The following is a 17,721-nucleotide window of genomic DNA, read 5'->3' as shown; positions in this document are numbered from 1 at the left end:
GCATAATATTTGTTACAAAGAAAGGTAGCCTTCTGCCTTTATTAGAATAATAAGAGTTAGAGATTATTTGCCATTGGAGAAGGAAATGGTAACCCACTCCAGTATTCTTGCCTGGAGAATCCCAGGGACAGGGGAGCCTGGTGGGCTGCCATCTATGGGGTCACACAGAGTTGGACACGACTGAAGTGACTTAGCAGCAGCAGCAAGCTTCCTTTTCATTTGATATTTTGAATTTTTATCTTCAAAAAATTTCATTATATGATACTTTAATGCTAATATAAGAAAATACCATTTTGTAATTGTTTGAATCAATAAAGTTTTTGGAAAATAACAGTTGTTGAATGACAAAGGGAAAAGGTTGTTTCATTAGCCAGTTCTGGAGCTATTATTTTACAAGTATTGATATTTAAGTGGGTTCTAAATGGGAAAAGAGCCATAGCAGGAAGCCATCAGAATTCAAACTAAAAACTTCCAATTATGTACTTATTGTTTTAGTTTAAAAAAATCATCAATTTTTCCAGCTACACCTATGTTTAAAATATGTTTTAATTTCACCAGATTTTTATTGTGCTAACTGGAAATATATGCACACAAACATCCATGTCTATACAATTTTTTCTGTTCCCTTGTCCTTTGAGGAGGGTAGGGTATTAATTTTATGGCATTAAAAAAGAGGATCCAAAAAATTGGATTTGCCAAGTCCTGGCTTAAACAAATGAAATTTCTATTGAACAGAAGGTAGAGCTATCCGGCCAAACACTCAAACTCCAGAATCAAAGACTTGGTCATCTGGAAGAGTGTCATGCATCCAACTTCCACCCCCAATGCTTGGGTGGTTCGTTATGTTATATAAACTCTCACCCACACAAGAAACAGCGGTGTGGAGATTCTTGGGGAAAAGCCAAATTCAGCAGCTTTGTGCTTTCTGTATTGAGGCTGAATCCACCATACACAGCTGATAACATTCAAATCTCATCTCATGAGAAGAGAGTGGAGAAAATGAATTACTGTTGCTTTGAGCAGGACACTGTTTCATTTAGGGAATGCAAATCTTTTGGCTCTTTGATGCAGCTCAAGATTCTGCTTATTATAAATGGAAAACAGTCTGTCATGCTTTGGTATTTGCATTGACATGCACAATATCAGAGTGTACTAGGAGGAGATATTTTATTTTGTTTCAGCTAACTTATTTCATGGACACACTTGAAATACTGTACCTACCACAGAAATGTCAAAAGCTTCAGATGGCAATTTCTAGGAAGGAATGGTCATGATAAAAATAAATATCGGGGAACAAGATGCAGTATTTTTTCCTTCCTTCATTTCAAATTCAAATAATCTAAATTTTTGCATTTGGCTTTTTTTTTTTTAGATTTACATTTATGAATGAAATGTCAGTTTTAAATTAGATCTGTTCACAATCAGATTATTGAGCCCCAAACACAATAAAATACTGATAATTTGTGCAGTGTTGTTAAGATGTACATAAATCCTGGTTTTGGCAGTTTGGACTCAGTCACTGAAAGGTGAGACACCCACTTCTCCACTTATACCTAATGATGATTTACACCTGATTATATCTGCTTTGGGCTTCCCTAGTGGCTCAGAGTGGAGAAGGAAATGGCAACCCACTCCAGTGTTCTTGCCTGGAAAATCCCAGGGATGGCAGAGCCTGGTGGGCTGCCATCTATGGGGTCGCACAGAGTTGGACACGACTGAAGCGACTTAGTAGTAGCAGTGGCTCAGAGGGTGAAGTGTCTACCTGCAATGTGAGAGACCTGGGTTCGATCCCCAAGTCGGGATCATGCTCTGGAAAAGGTAATGGCATCCCACTCCAGTACTCTTGCCTGGAAAATTCCATGGACTGAGGAGCCTGCCTGGCCAAAGGCCATTGGAAAACAAAGCATTGCCAGCAAAGGTCCATCTAGTCAAAGCTATGTTTTTCCAGTGGTCATGTATGGATATGAGAGTTGGACTATAAAGAAAGCTGAACACTGAAGAATTGATGCTTTTGAACTGTGGTGTTGGAGAAGACTCTTGAGAGTCCCTTGGACTGCAAGGAGATCCAACCAGTCCATCCTAAAGGAGATCAGTCCTGAGTATTCATTGGAAGGACTGATGCTGAAGCTGAAACTCCAAAACTTTGGCCACCTGATGTGAAGAACTGACTTATTGGAAGGGACCCTGATTCTGGGAAAAATTGAAAGCAGGAGACAGGGATGACAGAGGATGAGACAGTTGGCTGGCATCACCAACTCAATGGACATGAGTTTGAGTAAGCTCGAGGAGTTGGTGATGGACAGGGAAGCCTGGCACTGCTGCAGTCCATGGGGTCGCAAGGAGTCAGTCATGACTGAGCGACTGAACTGACTGATATCTACTTTAAAATTCTGGGAAAATGATCCTGGATTTTGACTTTTATCTCCTCAATATTATTTTGACTATTAGAGCCATCAGAGATTTTTAAGTTTAAAGTTTCAATTTGGGTGCAGTCCAGATGATCTGAAGCTGTGCTGTGCTTAGTCGCTCTGTCATGTCCAACTCTTTGCAACTCCATGGACAATAGCCCACCAGACTCCTCTGTCCATGGAAATCTCCAGGCAAGAGTCTTGGAGTGGCTTGCCATGCCCTCCTCCAAGGGATCTTCCCATCCAGGGATACAGCCCAAGTCTCCACACTGCAGGCAGATTCTTTACTGTCTGAACCACCAGAGAAGCCCAAGAATACTGGAGTGGGTAAGTATCCCTTCTCCAGGGCATCTTCCCAACCCAGGAATCAAACCAGGGTCTCCTGCATTGCAGGCAGATTCCTTACCAGCTGAGCTACCAGGAAAGCCCGATGATCTGAAGGGTTCTCTCTTAAGTTTCATAGGTTAAGTGAGAGTGTTTTATGTATACTTCACAGTTAGAATCTGATTCTAAGTGGTTAATTTCCATAACAGGAAATAATAATCAGGCAAACGAATAACATCTTTGTCTTTTTACATTCTCCCATCCATCTCTCCAAAAGAAAAAGGAAAAACAAGCTAGGCTTATCTTTTCTTACCTCTGACAACAATTCAAAAAATATCGAGTGTGACTATGCCTTAGGTGCTGAGAACATGATGATGAATGGGGCTGTCACAGATCCTGCTGATAAGCATCTCTCACTCTAGCCAGGAGACAGATGCTCACGCATGCAATTCCGATCCAACTATTAAGGGACATGACAAGGGCAGCTTGGATGATGACAGGGCACATGGCAGGAGCATCTATACTGGACTTGATGGGTCAGAAGGCTTCCTGGGGAGGCTGTGTCTCAAAAGGACCTGGAAGGATAAGCAGGAATTAAGCCACATGAAGCTGGGTGGACCACAGTAAGGCAGTTCTGGGAAGGAGGACTGAAGAGAAGTAAGAGCAGGATAGGGTACAACTTGAAGTTAAGTAGCACTTGGTGTGGATCAGAAGGGATGGGACAGAGGCTAGGAATGGAAATATAGGTACTGAAGGGCTTTGTGTGACACGTGAAGAAATTTAAACGTGGATGAAGTGGTTAGAAAGTTCTTGCAATAATTTATTTTAAGCCTGCGTCTTGGTTTTAAGTGATGGTTAGTATTATTGAATGAATCAGCTAAATGTTCCTACTTCTTTCTCCAAATATTTTAGATATTATAGAATATGTAAAGATTCAAATATGAGGATTCCTACGGTAAATTTGTCCTGGAATTGAATGTAAAAAAAAAAAAACAACTTTACTATCAGATGTTCATACATCCTTTTGTTAGGAAATAAATACAGGAAAAAATGATTTTGCCTTATCAGAAGCTCAAAACACATTTTGCGTTGCATTTCTTCAAGGTATCGAGTATAGGTTCTTAAAAAATTTTTTGTCATTTTCATTTTCTTATTGAAAAGTGTTTTGATATTTCTAACTGTCCAGAATTTAGAAGTAAATAGGTATAAATCATATATATATATATGTCTCTCTGATGTACACGTTATTAAACTTTTGTTTGATTTTCTCCTATTGAAAAAATTCAACCAAACTGACAAAATGGGATGGGAGATCCCACTAAATTAACAAGATAGACACAGAGTAAGAGAAGAATTTATTACCTGGGTCTGCCAGCCCTCTTTGGACATAAGTAGGTTTTACTCTTTAGCTTCAAATCAGAACAGCAATTTGGCAAGATATTCACAATACTTGAAACTGGACAAAAACGATAGGTAAATTAAGAGACTATGGATTCCCTGGGATTCTGCATATATAAGTGTTTAATAGGTTTCTGTCAAAATTTTTAAGAAATTTAAGAGATTAAATTTTTTAATTAAACTGAATACACAGCACAAGAAAATATATGCCACACATATATTTTTACTTAGCCACACATTTCACATCTTCAGATAACATCCAGTAACTTTTTAATATAAACTTGAATATATTAAATTTAAATATTTTTATTTGCAGACAGTCTTTATAGCAACATAATTAATTCCTCCCCTCTATCAAAAATCTATAATGAATATTCTTTCAACTATAGATTTTACCCTAACATGATGAGACTACATTTAAAATCTAAAAACAAATGCTTCTCCTATACATGCTTATTTTTTTTAATGAACTAAAATAATGATCCTCTTTTCTGAATAATATGTTTCAGAAAGGCATAGAACATTCTTCAATATTACAGGGATAATTATAAGAAAAGGATAGACTTCATCTTATGTCATCCTATTGTATACTTTTTCTCTCTGAGATCATACTAAATATATCCCCCTGAGTTTAATTTCAAATCTTTGAAAAAGAGATAGTCTTAAGAAATTGGAAAGGATTTCAGTTTCAATTCAGAAAACATCATTTTCCTACGTGGAAACAGTTCAAAATCACATACTAACTCCACTCTTGTAATTTTTAATATTCTAAAGAAACAAATATCTGAAGGAGAAATAGTGGGCAGGAAGCAGTGTGATGACAAATTACATGAAAGTATATAATTACCCTTAGCCTTCATAGAGCACTTTCCATTTCTCGTATCTTTACAAGATGAAATTAAAACCATCAATTGCCCAAGAGGTAGACTATGAACCCATTTCCAAATGGGAAAATGAGCACTGAGATGCCTTACCACCATAATGGCTGTAAAAATGGTTAGCAGCAGGACAAGACTAGAAGCAGGAGGAGCTGGTTACAATTGTATACACATGGCTGCCCAAAATACGTCAGTGGGAGGACCGGAGTACCGCTGGTCCACCTCCGCAGCTATGCTCCACCTTGCTCTGTGACACACACAGCTGATTGAAGTTTCAATCTCCATTTAAAGGTGACGGCACATCTATTCTCCAATGTCAAACCCATGAGATCAACAGGGGGAATGACTGTTTGCAGTGCCATCCTCAGACTCAGGAATGTAGGCTACATTGAAACTACATAGAACATATTTCAATAAATGGGATCAAAACAGGAAAAGCAAAATTGAAAGACATCTTGTGCAATAATGAAAGTTACAATTTTAGCTCAACATTTCTACTCTTATTCTACAAGAAGATGTTTATGAGTACAATTAAAAACAGATTATGAAACAACTGGATTTGAAATAAAACTCACATCTGCATATCTATATAAGCCTTGGTTTGCATGCTCTTAAATTAGGAGGGAATAAAGATAGTATAATTTGACTGGGTTTTGCACTCAACACATCTCTTTCTAGAATTCAAAGCTGTATCCTGATTCACTGCTAATGATTTACCAAGCTCTTCAAATACATTAAAGCACTAAAGAAAATTTGATTATTTCCCAGAGCTGTGGCATTAGCCAAAAAAGCAATATTGCTAGACTGGAAGTGCACTTGGTGGGGGATGCTAAACGGGAGATGCAGGAAAAAAAACAGCTGTATTGTTGTCCTTTAGGCTCATGAGAACGACATCCCCGGGTGCCAACCCTGCACTTACTGTGTGAGTAGCCAGTACATCAGGGCCACGGTAACGTAGACGACACACAGCGTGACCCAGTTTATCCCCTTGATGGGCGGCTTGCGGTTACCTGTCACGTGGAGGATGACACTGGAAGAGAGAATGCCGCTAGGGTTTTGGGCCCACGCCACATAGAGGCCTGCATCTGCCTCGCATACCTTCGGAATGAACACCAAGTGTCTTGTCTCCTTGTGTAAAACCTGCAAGCGCCCATCTGCAGACAATTTCTGGCCCTTCTTGTACCTGAAGCAGAGAGTCAATTTTTAAAGTCAGGATCATGGTTTATTCACATCATTTCCAAGTTCTAATAAACATTGCAATTGGGCCCATTGCTACTCCAATATTTTCTAGCATTAGCAGGAACTCTGCAGCAACCACAAACCCAGTGGGGCTGTTTATCTTTCAAGCAGTGGTTGGCAACTGGTGGCCAAGAAAGTATTTGATGGACTCAGACTGTTTTTTTTAAACACTGAATTTTTTGATATTTAACAATTAGAATATTGCATATGAAAATTCAGATATCCAACTCCTCTTAACAAAACCAGGCCATCTGGTTACACTGGGCCGTCATTTTCTCATGGCAACAATTACCCTCAGTGGGAAATGGCACCTTCTATTTGACCTGTGTCATTCTTTCAGCTGCTATGAAACAGCAGCTTGTGACTTCTTAGAGCTACTGGAGCAAGACTCTTCCCCATCAAACTCATCCTGTAAGATCCCTGGAGAATACCAATGTGCCACTTTAGAAGAAGGTACAGATATAGCACTTGCTAGCAAGATGAGCTCATTTAATTTTTGTGAATTAATTTCATTAGAAGAAAATGATTTCTAATTATAAAGGACATTCATGCAATTGGATTGTTACTGTTAATGACACATTTCTAAAAGTTTCTTATGAATATGAGCACTTAGCTGCAGCACTGTATAAAGCAAATAATTTGTTTATTTTGCACACTCTAGATTCTTGCTTATTTATTTCTCCCCATGTTGTTCCATCCAAGAAGCGGTGACAAACCTGAATCACTTTCTATTCCCAGTGCCTGAGTGATGATTTTGCATTTTTCTGAGTGTCCTAAGACTGATTCCCTGACAGCTTGCCAGTTGTTAACTGAGAAAAATTGTTGTAAATTCAAGGGCAAGATATTTTTTTTTCACAATATCACAGTAGTTCTTCAACAATAAATGCTAACCAAGCCATCTTTTGTGTGGATAAAAACAAGAAACACTTCAGACAACATTTTTTTTTTTTGGAGTGAAACTAATATTTAATAATGAATTAAATAATGATATTAAATAATGAATTTACTGATATTAAATTCATAAATACGAAGTTCCTGATCTGTAAAAAACATGCAATTGTAAAGACAACAAAATAAGACAAAAAGTATAAATGGCTGCACTGTAATCCAAGTGCAATTTCATTTAATAATCTGAGAGACCAACATTTTTTCATAAATTATTTAGATAACTGATCCATACTTCAAATACTATCAATGGGCAAACACAGTAATTGAAATTGTTATTGTCTACTGAACATTATGATAAACAAATGCTATTTTACTTAGTTTATAAATATAAACGTATGCTCACATTTTAGTAACTTTGTCCTCAAAGAAATATATTTAAGGTTGAAAAGTTTCTAAGTGCTTGAAAGTAACCAACATATTAAGGAAGTTAGAACTGCTTTTATAACAACAATGATTTAAAACCTGTATTCTGTGTTTTACTTTTATTAAAATAAATAGGCTAAAAATAATGATGTCTCTAGAGTAAAACCACATTGTTCACAGCTCAGTTATTATGCCACCTTTCAAAAAGGGGCTGGCTTATTGCCTATCATAGAAGCAACTATGAAGGGAATATTTTTATTCCATCTTCAACATCGAAGAAATTTATAAAAAGAAATCTTAGTGAAATAAACAATATTAGAAAAGTGGCATGTGTGACTCTTGCGAGAGGGAAAAGATGAAACAGGTAAATGACAGAAAAGGGAAATACCCAAATGCTTTTTTTTTTTTTACTGAATTCAGGTTATTAAACCAAGAAAACTTCATGCTTGTGTAGAAATTAACAGAAGGAAAGAAGTTCAAGCCACAATCTGTAGAAATGTGGAATGTTAAACTGATACCAAAAAATGGTGCGACTAAGTTGCAGTGCTTTTGGACTTGGTTAAATTACTATTTTATATGGTTATTTTTTAGGGGTATTAGCCACGTGGCTACTCAAAATGAGAGTTGGAGGTTTGATGTGAGATTGAAACATGCACAGCTGCAGTGATGTAGAACATTAACCAGCTTCCCCTAAACTTTAAAGTTAGTGCACACAGAATGATTTGCTCAGAGAAGAGATTCAGTTTGTTTCTGTTTATGGCTTGTCATTATAGGCTACCCACCATGTCAGTGTAGGCTCTGGAAATCCTGTTACTTCAACTTCCAAAGTCACTGGAGAACCTTCCACGACAGTTACATTAGACAGGAGCCTGGAGAAATTAGGGGCCTGGCCAGCTAGGCTGACCATGCTGTTCTTAGCTGGTATACTTATAATCTCTTCTCGGGGAACCATTTGCCTCTGACAGGCCTGGCTGGGCCCTGGCTGAAACCCGAGGCCCGAGAATGCATCCTGGGAAGCATGCAGCCTATTTCGGGTTTTAGTGACGTTATTATCAGCATGCATTTTCTCTGGTGTTTCTAGCAAATGCCCCTGAGCCTGGGGGTGCTGTTGCGAAGCTCTGTCATGCACTTCACTGCACATGCTGTCTGGAAGTTGAGCACTGATTTTGTGGAAGGCAGTACTCTTTTCCAGAAATCCTTGGGATGTTAATGGGGGCTCAGCTTGGACCTGCGGGGAAAGCTTCTCAAAATGACTTGAAAACGTTTCTCTCTTATCATTGCAAGCATCAGCAAAAGCAGCAGGTGGAGGAAAGCCAGATTCCGGGGCCTCTCCTGGACCGCTGGCCCCTGTCTGCATCTGGTGGCCGCTTAGGTGATGGCGGGGGAACGGGCTGACAGGCGCCTCCAGCTCCATGTCAGACAGAGCGAGGAGAGAATCGGGGCTTCCTGAGACTGGAGGCAGGGAGATGTCGTCGGACGAAACACACTCATGTTCTGCTCCTGAAAGCACGTCCACGGGCAGAAGCAGGCCTTGGACACTTTCTTTGCCGGGGACCAGCTGCTTCACGCCCTGTGGAAGCTGACACTTTTGTGCTCCATTGACGGCCAAGATGGCTGCTGGCTGGGCCTGCTCCTTCAAAATGGAAAAGCCAAAGTTTCAAGTTAATGTTGACAAAGCCAACTTGAGAAACAACTTGAGAAGACCTGCAGTGAGGGACAGCTGGGGGCCCTGGCCCCAGCCTTACGGAACTTGAAACCATTTGTCCACTGAACCTGAGCGTAGACGGTCCCATGACCAGGGAATGGGTAAACTGACCTCCAGCCGCTAAGTGAGAGGTGACAGATCTTGCGAAATAGAGGAGAGAAAGCCCTGGTTCTCATCTCTCATGATGGGGTTGGACTGGATCCATGTTTTCAAGTCATGGTCTGAGGGGCCTTCTTCCACTAGCAAATTCTGCTTTGGTTTACTTACTTGTCTGCACATCATAGAATGTGGTTCCTAAACATCAGAGGCTTCTTTTTAGGTGATCCTCAACATCCTCCAAGAATAACCCTGCTTTTTTCTCAGGAAAGCCATCCTTTTTTAAAAAATTATTGTGGCAAAATATACACACAATCTAACATTTACTATTTTAACCATTTTTAAGTGTACAGTTCAGTGGCATTAGGGACATTCGTGTTGTCATGCAACTATCTCCATGATCCATCTCCAGAACCTTTTCCTCTTTACAAGTTGAAATTCTGTACCAACAAAACACTAACCTCCCATTTTGCCCTTCTCAGCCCCTTCTATTTTCTGTGTCTATGAATTTGACAACTGTAGATAACTCATATAGATAAAGCCATTTTTTAATGACTGTTTTTATTTTCTAAAAGACCCTTAGTTTTATTCTTACAATGAAAAATGTCATGTTGATGTATGGCAAAACCAATACAATATTGTAAGGTAAAAAAAAAATAATAATAATAAAAAATTAAAAAAAAAAAGAAAAATATCTACTGAGCACCTATTATAAAATGGCTTCTGTGCTAGACACAGGAGAGATAAATGGTGAGTAAAACCAGGTAGAAGCCTTCCCTCTTGGAGATGCCAGCCTAGTGGGGAAGTAGATACAAAGGGAACAATCATACATTGCGGCCTTTTGCTGGAGAACGCACCGAGACACAGTAGAGGAACACTCGCCACTTGTCCTTCTGCCCCATGTGCAACATAGGCCGTGCCAGGAGACTGAGAAAAACAGTGATCCATTTCACTTACTCTATTCTAGGATTTCTCTCCACTTATCCACGTCCATCTCTGGTTTGATAAGAGGTTCGAATATACTTTCTGGCATGGACTCTAAAGAATATTGAAGCTGAAAGAGATCTCATCTATCCCAACCTGCTTGTTCTATATCCAGTTCTTTCTGTGCCTTTCCACAGCATTTGGAGTGCGTTTTTACTTAATGTAACAGTTCCTGGCTTTTGTCTTGTTACCACCACTTGCACATGAGAAAGCTGTGTTTTGTTTTGGGTTTGAGTTCTTCAGTTTAGCCCACAGTTCTACTCCTGACATATACAAGGGATTTTTGAGAAATCAGTGTTTTCAGATTGAAGATTAAAAGCAAAACAATGTGCCTTCTACTATTATACAGATATGACCTATCTTCAGAGAAAGCATAAACCCAGTTGAGAAAAAGTGGTTTCCTTCAGCCATTTAGTAGAAATTTGAATCCTGAGTCTAAAGCCAGAAGTTCTTAAAAGATTTTCTCTTTAAAAAAAAATTACTAGTGGGATAAAATATTTGTAAACAATATGACAAACCAGATCTCATACAACTAAGCAACAAATAAAATATGGGCAAAGGATAAATAGATATTTCTCCAAAGAAGACATACAGATGGCCAATAGGCACAGGGAAAGATGCTCAACATCACTAACTATTAGAGAAATGCTACTACAAAGAGTTATCACCTCCCACCAGTCAGAATGGCCATTGTCAAGAAATCTACAAAACATAAATGCTGGAGAGGATGTGGAGAAAAGAGAGTTCTCCTACACTGTTGGTGAGAATGTAAGGTGGTGCAGCTACTGTGGAAAACAGGATGGAGGTACCTCAGAAAACTAAAGACAGAATTACCATATCATCCAGCAATCCCATTCCTCGGCATATATCCAGACAAAACTCTAATTTAAAAAGGTGCACACACCCCTATGTACACAGCAGCACCATTCACAATAGCAAAGACACGGAAATAGCAAAGAAATGGAAACAACCTAAGTGTCCATCAACAGAGGAGTGGATAAAGAAGACGTGCTACATATGTATACAACAGAAGAAGAATCAGCTATTTTTAAAAAAGAGTGAAATAATGCCATCTGAAACAACATGGATGGACCTAGAAACTTTGCCATACTAAATGAAATAAATCAGAAAGAGAAAGACAAATACCATACAATATCACTTGCATGTGGAATCTAAAATATGATGCAAATGAACTTATCTATGAAACAGAAAGAGACTCACAGATACAGAGAACAGAGTTGTGGTTGCCACGGTAGGGGGAAGTTAGAGGAGAGATGGATTGGGAGGGGGTTTATCAGATGTAAGCTATTACACAGAGAACAAATAAACAATAAGGTACTCCTGTATATAGGAAACTATATTCCCTATCCTATGATAAACCATAATGGAAATGATACATGTATATATATGTATAACTGAATCACTTTGTTGTGCAGCAGAAATTAACACAGCATTGTAAATCAACTATACTTCAATTTAAAAAAGTTACTAAATAAACACATATTTCATACGGAATGTCCCTCCTTCTTTTGGTTTTCCTATGACAGCTTAGCTCTTTCTTTCCACCTCTTCCTGAAACTGGAGTGCTTATTTTCCTTTTCACAGTGACTTTGATCCAAAAATAGTCTAAGAATCTCCTCTAAGGCCATTCTGAGAGCCCCTGTTTGAATACTTTTTCCTGAAACAGTGCTTTCCTGGGAAAGAATTTGATACTTTATTCATGTTAAGAATAACTTCATAGGATAGCAAGCACATTTGTTAATCTGAGGGTCATGCAGAGGGCAGGCAACTTTTCAATGACTTCTTTGGGCAGCCTATGCAACAGGCTAAGGAGAAAAATTTGGGTAAAACTCCAGGCTCATCCCCTCACTCCATACTCCCCCTAGGAAGGAACTGACTTATGAAGCTGTGGGTTTGGAAGAAGAGACTGGGCATGGTCAGCTCTGTCTCTCTGAGGCTCTCTCTTTTGGATATGCCTTCCACCAAGTGGGTGCATCCACATTAGTTCTAAGGCATGAAAACCTCTGTTTGGGAAGCCTGTGCTGTTCAGCTGTGCACCCAAGTGACTGGGAAGCCAAGTCTGTCTTATCAGAGATGAAATTTGGGGAAACCCACTAGGAACGTCCCACCCCTGACTTCCAATCCAGCTTAACTGGTTATATATATATACATACATATGTGTATATATACTGTATATATCTACACATATACACATATGTATATATACACACACACACAGTATATATATACATATGTATATATGTATATACATACATATACATATATATACATACATATATAATATACATAATGGTGGAATCATCATCTCTTTGATCTATATGCTATGTTTTTATGAAAGTGACTTTATTAGTAATTCTTTTGTTTTTATAAGAATCATACAGGACTACTGAATTGCAGTTTTGATTCTCAGAATTCTCCAAGTTAGGCTTCAACAGTACGTGAATTGAGAACTTCATGTTCAAGCTGGATTTAGAAAAGGCAGAGAAACCAGAGTTCAAATCGCCAACATCCACTGGATCATAGAAAATGCAAGAGAATTCCAGAAAAAAACATCTACTTCTGCTTCATTGACTACACAAAAGCCTTTGACTGTGTGGATCACAATAAACTGTGGAAAATTCTTAAAGAGATGGGAATACCAGACTACATTACTTGCCTTCTGAAAAACCTGCATGCAGGTCAAGAAGCAACAGTTAGAACTGGACATGGAACAACAGACTGGTTCCAAACGGGTAAAGGAGTATATCAAGGCTGTATATTGTCATACAGCTTATTTAACTTATATGCAGAGTACATCATGTGAAATGCCAGTCTGGATGAATCACAATTGGAATCAAGACTGCAGGGAGAAATATCAATAACCTTAGATATGCAGATAATACCACCCTTATGGCAGAAAGAGAAGAGGAACTAAAGAGCCTTTTGATGAAAGTGAAAGAGGAGAGTGAAAAACCTGGCTTAAAACTCAACATTCAAAAAACTAAGATCATGGCATCTGGTCACATCACTTCATGACAAATAGATGGGGAAACGATGGAAACAGTGAGAGACTATTTTCTTGGGCTCCAAAATCACTGCAGATGGTGACTGCAGCCATGAAATTAAAAGATGCTTGCTCCTTGGGAGAAAAGCTGTGACAAGCCTAGACAGCATATTAAAAAGCAGAGACATTACTTTGCCAACAATGGTCTGCCTAGTCAAAGCTATAGTTTTTCCAGTAGTATGTATGGATGTGGGAGTTGGACCATAAAGATGGTTGAATGCCAAAGAATTGATGCTTTTGAACTGTGGTGTTGGAGAAGACTTCTTGAGAGTTCCTTGGACTGCAAGGAGATCAGTCAATTCTAAAGGAAATCAATCCTGAATATTCATTGGAAGGACTGATGCTGAAGCTTAAGCTCCAATACTTTGGCCACCTGATGCAAAGAACTAATTCACTGGAAAAGACCCTGATATTGGGAAAGGTAGAAGGCAGGAGGACAAGGGGACAACAGAGGATGAGATGGTTGGATGGCATCACTGACACAATGGACATGAGTTTGAGCAAGCTCTGGGAGTTGGTGATAGATAGGGAAGCCTGGTATGCTGCAGTCCATGGGGTTACAAAGAGTTGGACGTGACTGAGTGACTGAACTCAACTGAACTATTGATAAAAGTGTTGAACACTGCAGAGTTTAGTACAAAGCTGTCTCCTCAGGGCAAGGCAAATTGTCTTCCAGGTTGATACTGATGAAATACTTAACACTCTTGGATACAACTATAACCTGACTGAATGCCCGTTCAGTTCACATTTCTCCACTTACCTTAAGAGAGTTATTGTGAATGTGTTAATTAAGTGACTTCCTGAAATCACAATAAATTTTGTCTATGGCACAAACCTAGAATTTTCTATTAAATAATCATCTCAGAAAGCAAAATAAGGTGAGTTTAACACAAATTTTTCTGCATAAATCATGTTAGCTTTTGGCACTTCTATCTTTATTCTCAAATCGAAATAAGCTTTCAGTTTTAAAGTCATTATGCAATTTTATAAAAATCCATTTTAGAACTCAATAAGCTATTGTCTCCTGGGTCTACTAGTTTTCCTTTATAAAAATGGTTTTCAAACATTCACATATACCAGCTATTTTTAACATTTATCCACCATAAAGCCATGTTTTGCCATTAGTAGCAAAGAAAAGTGAAAGTGTAGTTGCTCAGTCATGTCCAACTCTTCGAAATCCTGTGGACTCTAGCCCACCAGGCTCCTCTGCCAGTGGAGTTCTTCAGGCAAGAATACTGGAGTGGGTTGCCATTCCCTTTTCCAGGGGATCTTCCCAACCCAGGGATCAAACCTGAGTTTCTGGAATTGTGGGCAAATTCTTTACTACCTAAGCCAGCAGGGACCCACTGCCATTAATAGAAAGAGGTAGATAAATCCATGTATCTCAGCAAAGACAGGGTATATTTGCATTAATCTGATGAGCTCTGGCAAAGTGGCTGGGAAACTCTGATTTACTGCATCAAAACATAGCTCATTCTCAATTTTGTCTTTGTTGATTCCGTTTTTGCTCATCTTCTAAATATATGAATGATTGTGATCTTGTCTTTAAGTTCTCTAATTTTCTCTCTATACTCTTCCCCTCAAAGATCTCACCACACTTTCATATCTAATGAGCAATTAACTTTTACTTAATCCTCAATCTATAGCCTCATATGTTATCTCTGTCAGGATTTCTGAACTTTCATTTTCACTGATGGACATTATCACTTGACTTTATAATCACTACCATGTGGCACCCCACTCCAGTACTCTTGCCTGGAAAATCCCATGGACGGAGGAGCCTGGTAGGCTGCAGCCCATGGGGTCGCTAAGAGTCAGACATGACTGAGCGACTTCACTTTCACTTTTCATTTTCCTGCATCGGAGAAAAAAATGGCAGCCTGCTCCAGTCTTCTTGCCTGGAGAATCCCAGGGATGGTGGAGCCTGGTGGGCTGCCGTCTCTGGGGTCGCACAGAGTCGGACACGACTGAAGCGACTTAGCAGCAGCAGCAGCAGCAGCAGCAGGAGCTCACCTTAGGGAATAATCACCGCTGATCAGTTAGCAGTACATTGGGCACTGCATTTACTGAATGGCCCAATTTCACCAGCTGTATTTTTGTAGTCAGAAAAATGAGAAGCACTTTACTATCTCCAGGAAAGAAATCCTGTGATGAATACATTCTTGTAATAGTTTGGTGGAATTGTTCTTTCTGACTCAAATAATGTTTTGGAGAAAAATAACATTGTGTAAGGGTATTAGAATTGAATGCAGTGACTTTCAGATAAGGTTTTTATTTGGTGCTTCTGGTTATCTTCCCACATGGCATTTTAGGAACTCATTACATTGGACTTATAACGCAAATGATAGAGACAATAAGAGGGTAAATATGATTGAACTGTTTAACAGAGAAAATTAACTGCCACCCTTTCACTTTGCCAGTTGTGCCAGAATGCATATGCGAAATGAGGTCAATGAAAGATCTTGACAGTTGTAATCATGGATTTTCATTTTTATCCTAAATAGCTGATGATCTATCATGTCTTTTAATTTATATTAAAATAAAAATGATTTCTCAATGAAAATAAATCTCAGTGAAAAATAAAAGGAATCTGTTCCTTTGATTTTTTTCCAAGAAATGCAAGAAAAGGCATTTTTACCAAGTATAAATGAGTGTGTTTCAGTAGCAATAGCTTTTGTTTCTAATTTTAGCAGATATATGTTGTTGACAATGTAGAATCTAAAAAAAATCATATGATGTTGAATTTAGTATCTCTTGCAACTTAGTTAAGAAAATGTGATGCATCTAATGTTATTCTTTATTATTTCGACTAGTTGGTCTCAGTCAAAGTTGATTTTGCTCCTGTGGGGACATTGATAATTTCCATAGACAATTTTTGGTTGTCACAAATAGTTGGAGAGTGGGTACTGCTGGCATCTAGCCCACAGAGCCCAGGGATGCTCTTAAACACCCTACAATGCACCCGGACAGCTCCCACAACAAAGAATTCTTAGGCTCAAAATGTCAATAGTACTGAGGTTGAGAAAACCTGATTTAGACAACCAGAGTAACCAAAGATCATCTGATACAAGACTGAAGTCCAGCTAAGGTTTGGCAGCTGTCCTTTGCCTCAGAGAGGAGTCAGGATTTAAATGCTACAAGGCCATCCCACTAAAAAAAAGTCAGTTTACTTAATATGGTACTTGCTGCCTGGTGGTTGTATTATTGCATGAGACCTTGACATAGATTTAACCTGCATGAAAGGACCTAAAAGGAAGTTCTAAACACCATATTTAGTTTAAGAAAAGATGTCTTTCTCCATTAGATGATGGCAATAAGTAGGGAGATTTTTCAGACTCTCGTGCCACAAAAGGTATATTTTATTTTATTTGGGAGCAGTTGAGAATAATGTTGACTCTGCTTGTCCCTTCAGTTCCTTGGGAAAGAGACAAACACTGGGAGCAAACTTGGCAATGCATAAAATCAAGAGCTAATTATAGTCCAGGAGCTATGAATAGACCGTGAACAACTTATACTGAAACTCCATAATGATGCGATTTAAATAATGCTTTTGAAATGCATTTGCATTTTGTGAGTATTTGCAGTTTTTGCTACATGCTTAATTTATATGCAATGCATAGACTTTAAAATAATTTAACATTTCTATAAATACTTTAGTGTTTATCTTTCAGCTGCATTCTATGTTTTAGTACATATTCCTAGAAATATCATGTTAGAAGTAGATTCTATGGGAATGAGATACAATCTAATTTCACGTATTAAGGATTTCCAATGGGTAGTGTAAAACAACAAAATCATAGCTTGGTGGTATGATACAGAGGGAGAAGTAAAATTTGAAGTTGGGATTGAAAGGTCAACAAGAAAGGCAGTTAAGGATGGGAGAAACAAAAGTTTGGGGCAATAGTGTGGTGTTTGACTGACTGTCCCAATGCCACTGTGAAATGCTATGGTTCCAGTATTCAATGGGAGAGACTCTGAGGTAAAAGCGCAGGTGAGAGAAGAAAGACTAAGTAATGAGTAGAAAAGAAGGGGAAAGGACATTCACTTGCATCCACACTGGACGATTCAGAAAGATAATAAGGCTTCAATTCATTGTTTTTCAATGCACAATGATGCTAAACGAAAGTAGTGAAAGTAACAAATATCTGAGGATACACGGATTTCTTTACCTTATTGCTTCCATCATTGAATATTGTCTGCTTATTTCTCGCTGGTTCTTTTAGTAGGTCAATGCAATCATCATGGAAGTCTTCCAAATTCAGATTCAACTTTAAAACATCTCCCTGCTGTACAAAGTGAAGATTAGTGAGAACC

General features: G+C 38.6%; 1 protein-coding gene across 4 annotated transcripts in view; it reads right to left on the bottom strand.

Moving 5' to 3' along the window:
* Positions 1 to 4,070: 4,070 nt before the first annotated feature.
* The window catches only part of CCDC141 (coiled-coil domain containing 141), a 225,856-nt gene continuing 212,205 nt past the window's right edge, over positions 4,071 to 17,721 (bottom strand). For 3 of the 4 annotated variants that reach the window (XM_070802931.1, XM_019970003.2, XM_019970017.2), the window contains 4 exons: positions 17,577 to 17,693; positions 8,341 to 9,191; positions 5,928 to 6,191; positions 4,071 to 5,402 (listed from right to left, as the gene is read on the bottom strand). In XM_070802931.1, coding sequence (XP_070659032.1) covers positions 5,339 to 5,402; positions 5,928 to 6,191; positions 8,341 to 9,191; positions 17,577 to 17,693 — 1,296 coding nt within the window. In that variant the 3' untranslated portion in view covers positions 4,071 to 5,338. Of the gene's footprint in view, positions 6,192 to 8,340; positions 9,192 to 17,576; positions 17,694 to 17,721 lie in introns of all 4 variants that reach the window. The other variant, XM_019970011.2, reaches the window with a different exon arrangement.

Source organism: Bos indicus, chromosome 2 (genome assembly GCF_029378745.1).
Source record: "Bos indicus isolate NIAB-ARS_2022 breed Sahiwal x Tharparkar chromosome 2, NIAB-ARS_B.indTharparkar_mat_pri_1.0, whole genome shotgun sequence".
NCBI classification, from domain to species: domain Eukaryota; kingdom Metazoa; phylum Chordata; class Mammalia; order Artiodactyla; family Bovidae; genus Bos; species Bos indicus.
Note: the sequence above shows the minus strand (reverse complement) of the source record. Positions and strands in the feature narration are given on the sequence as shown.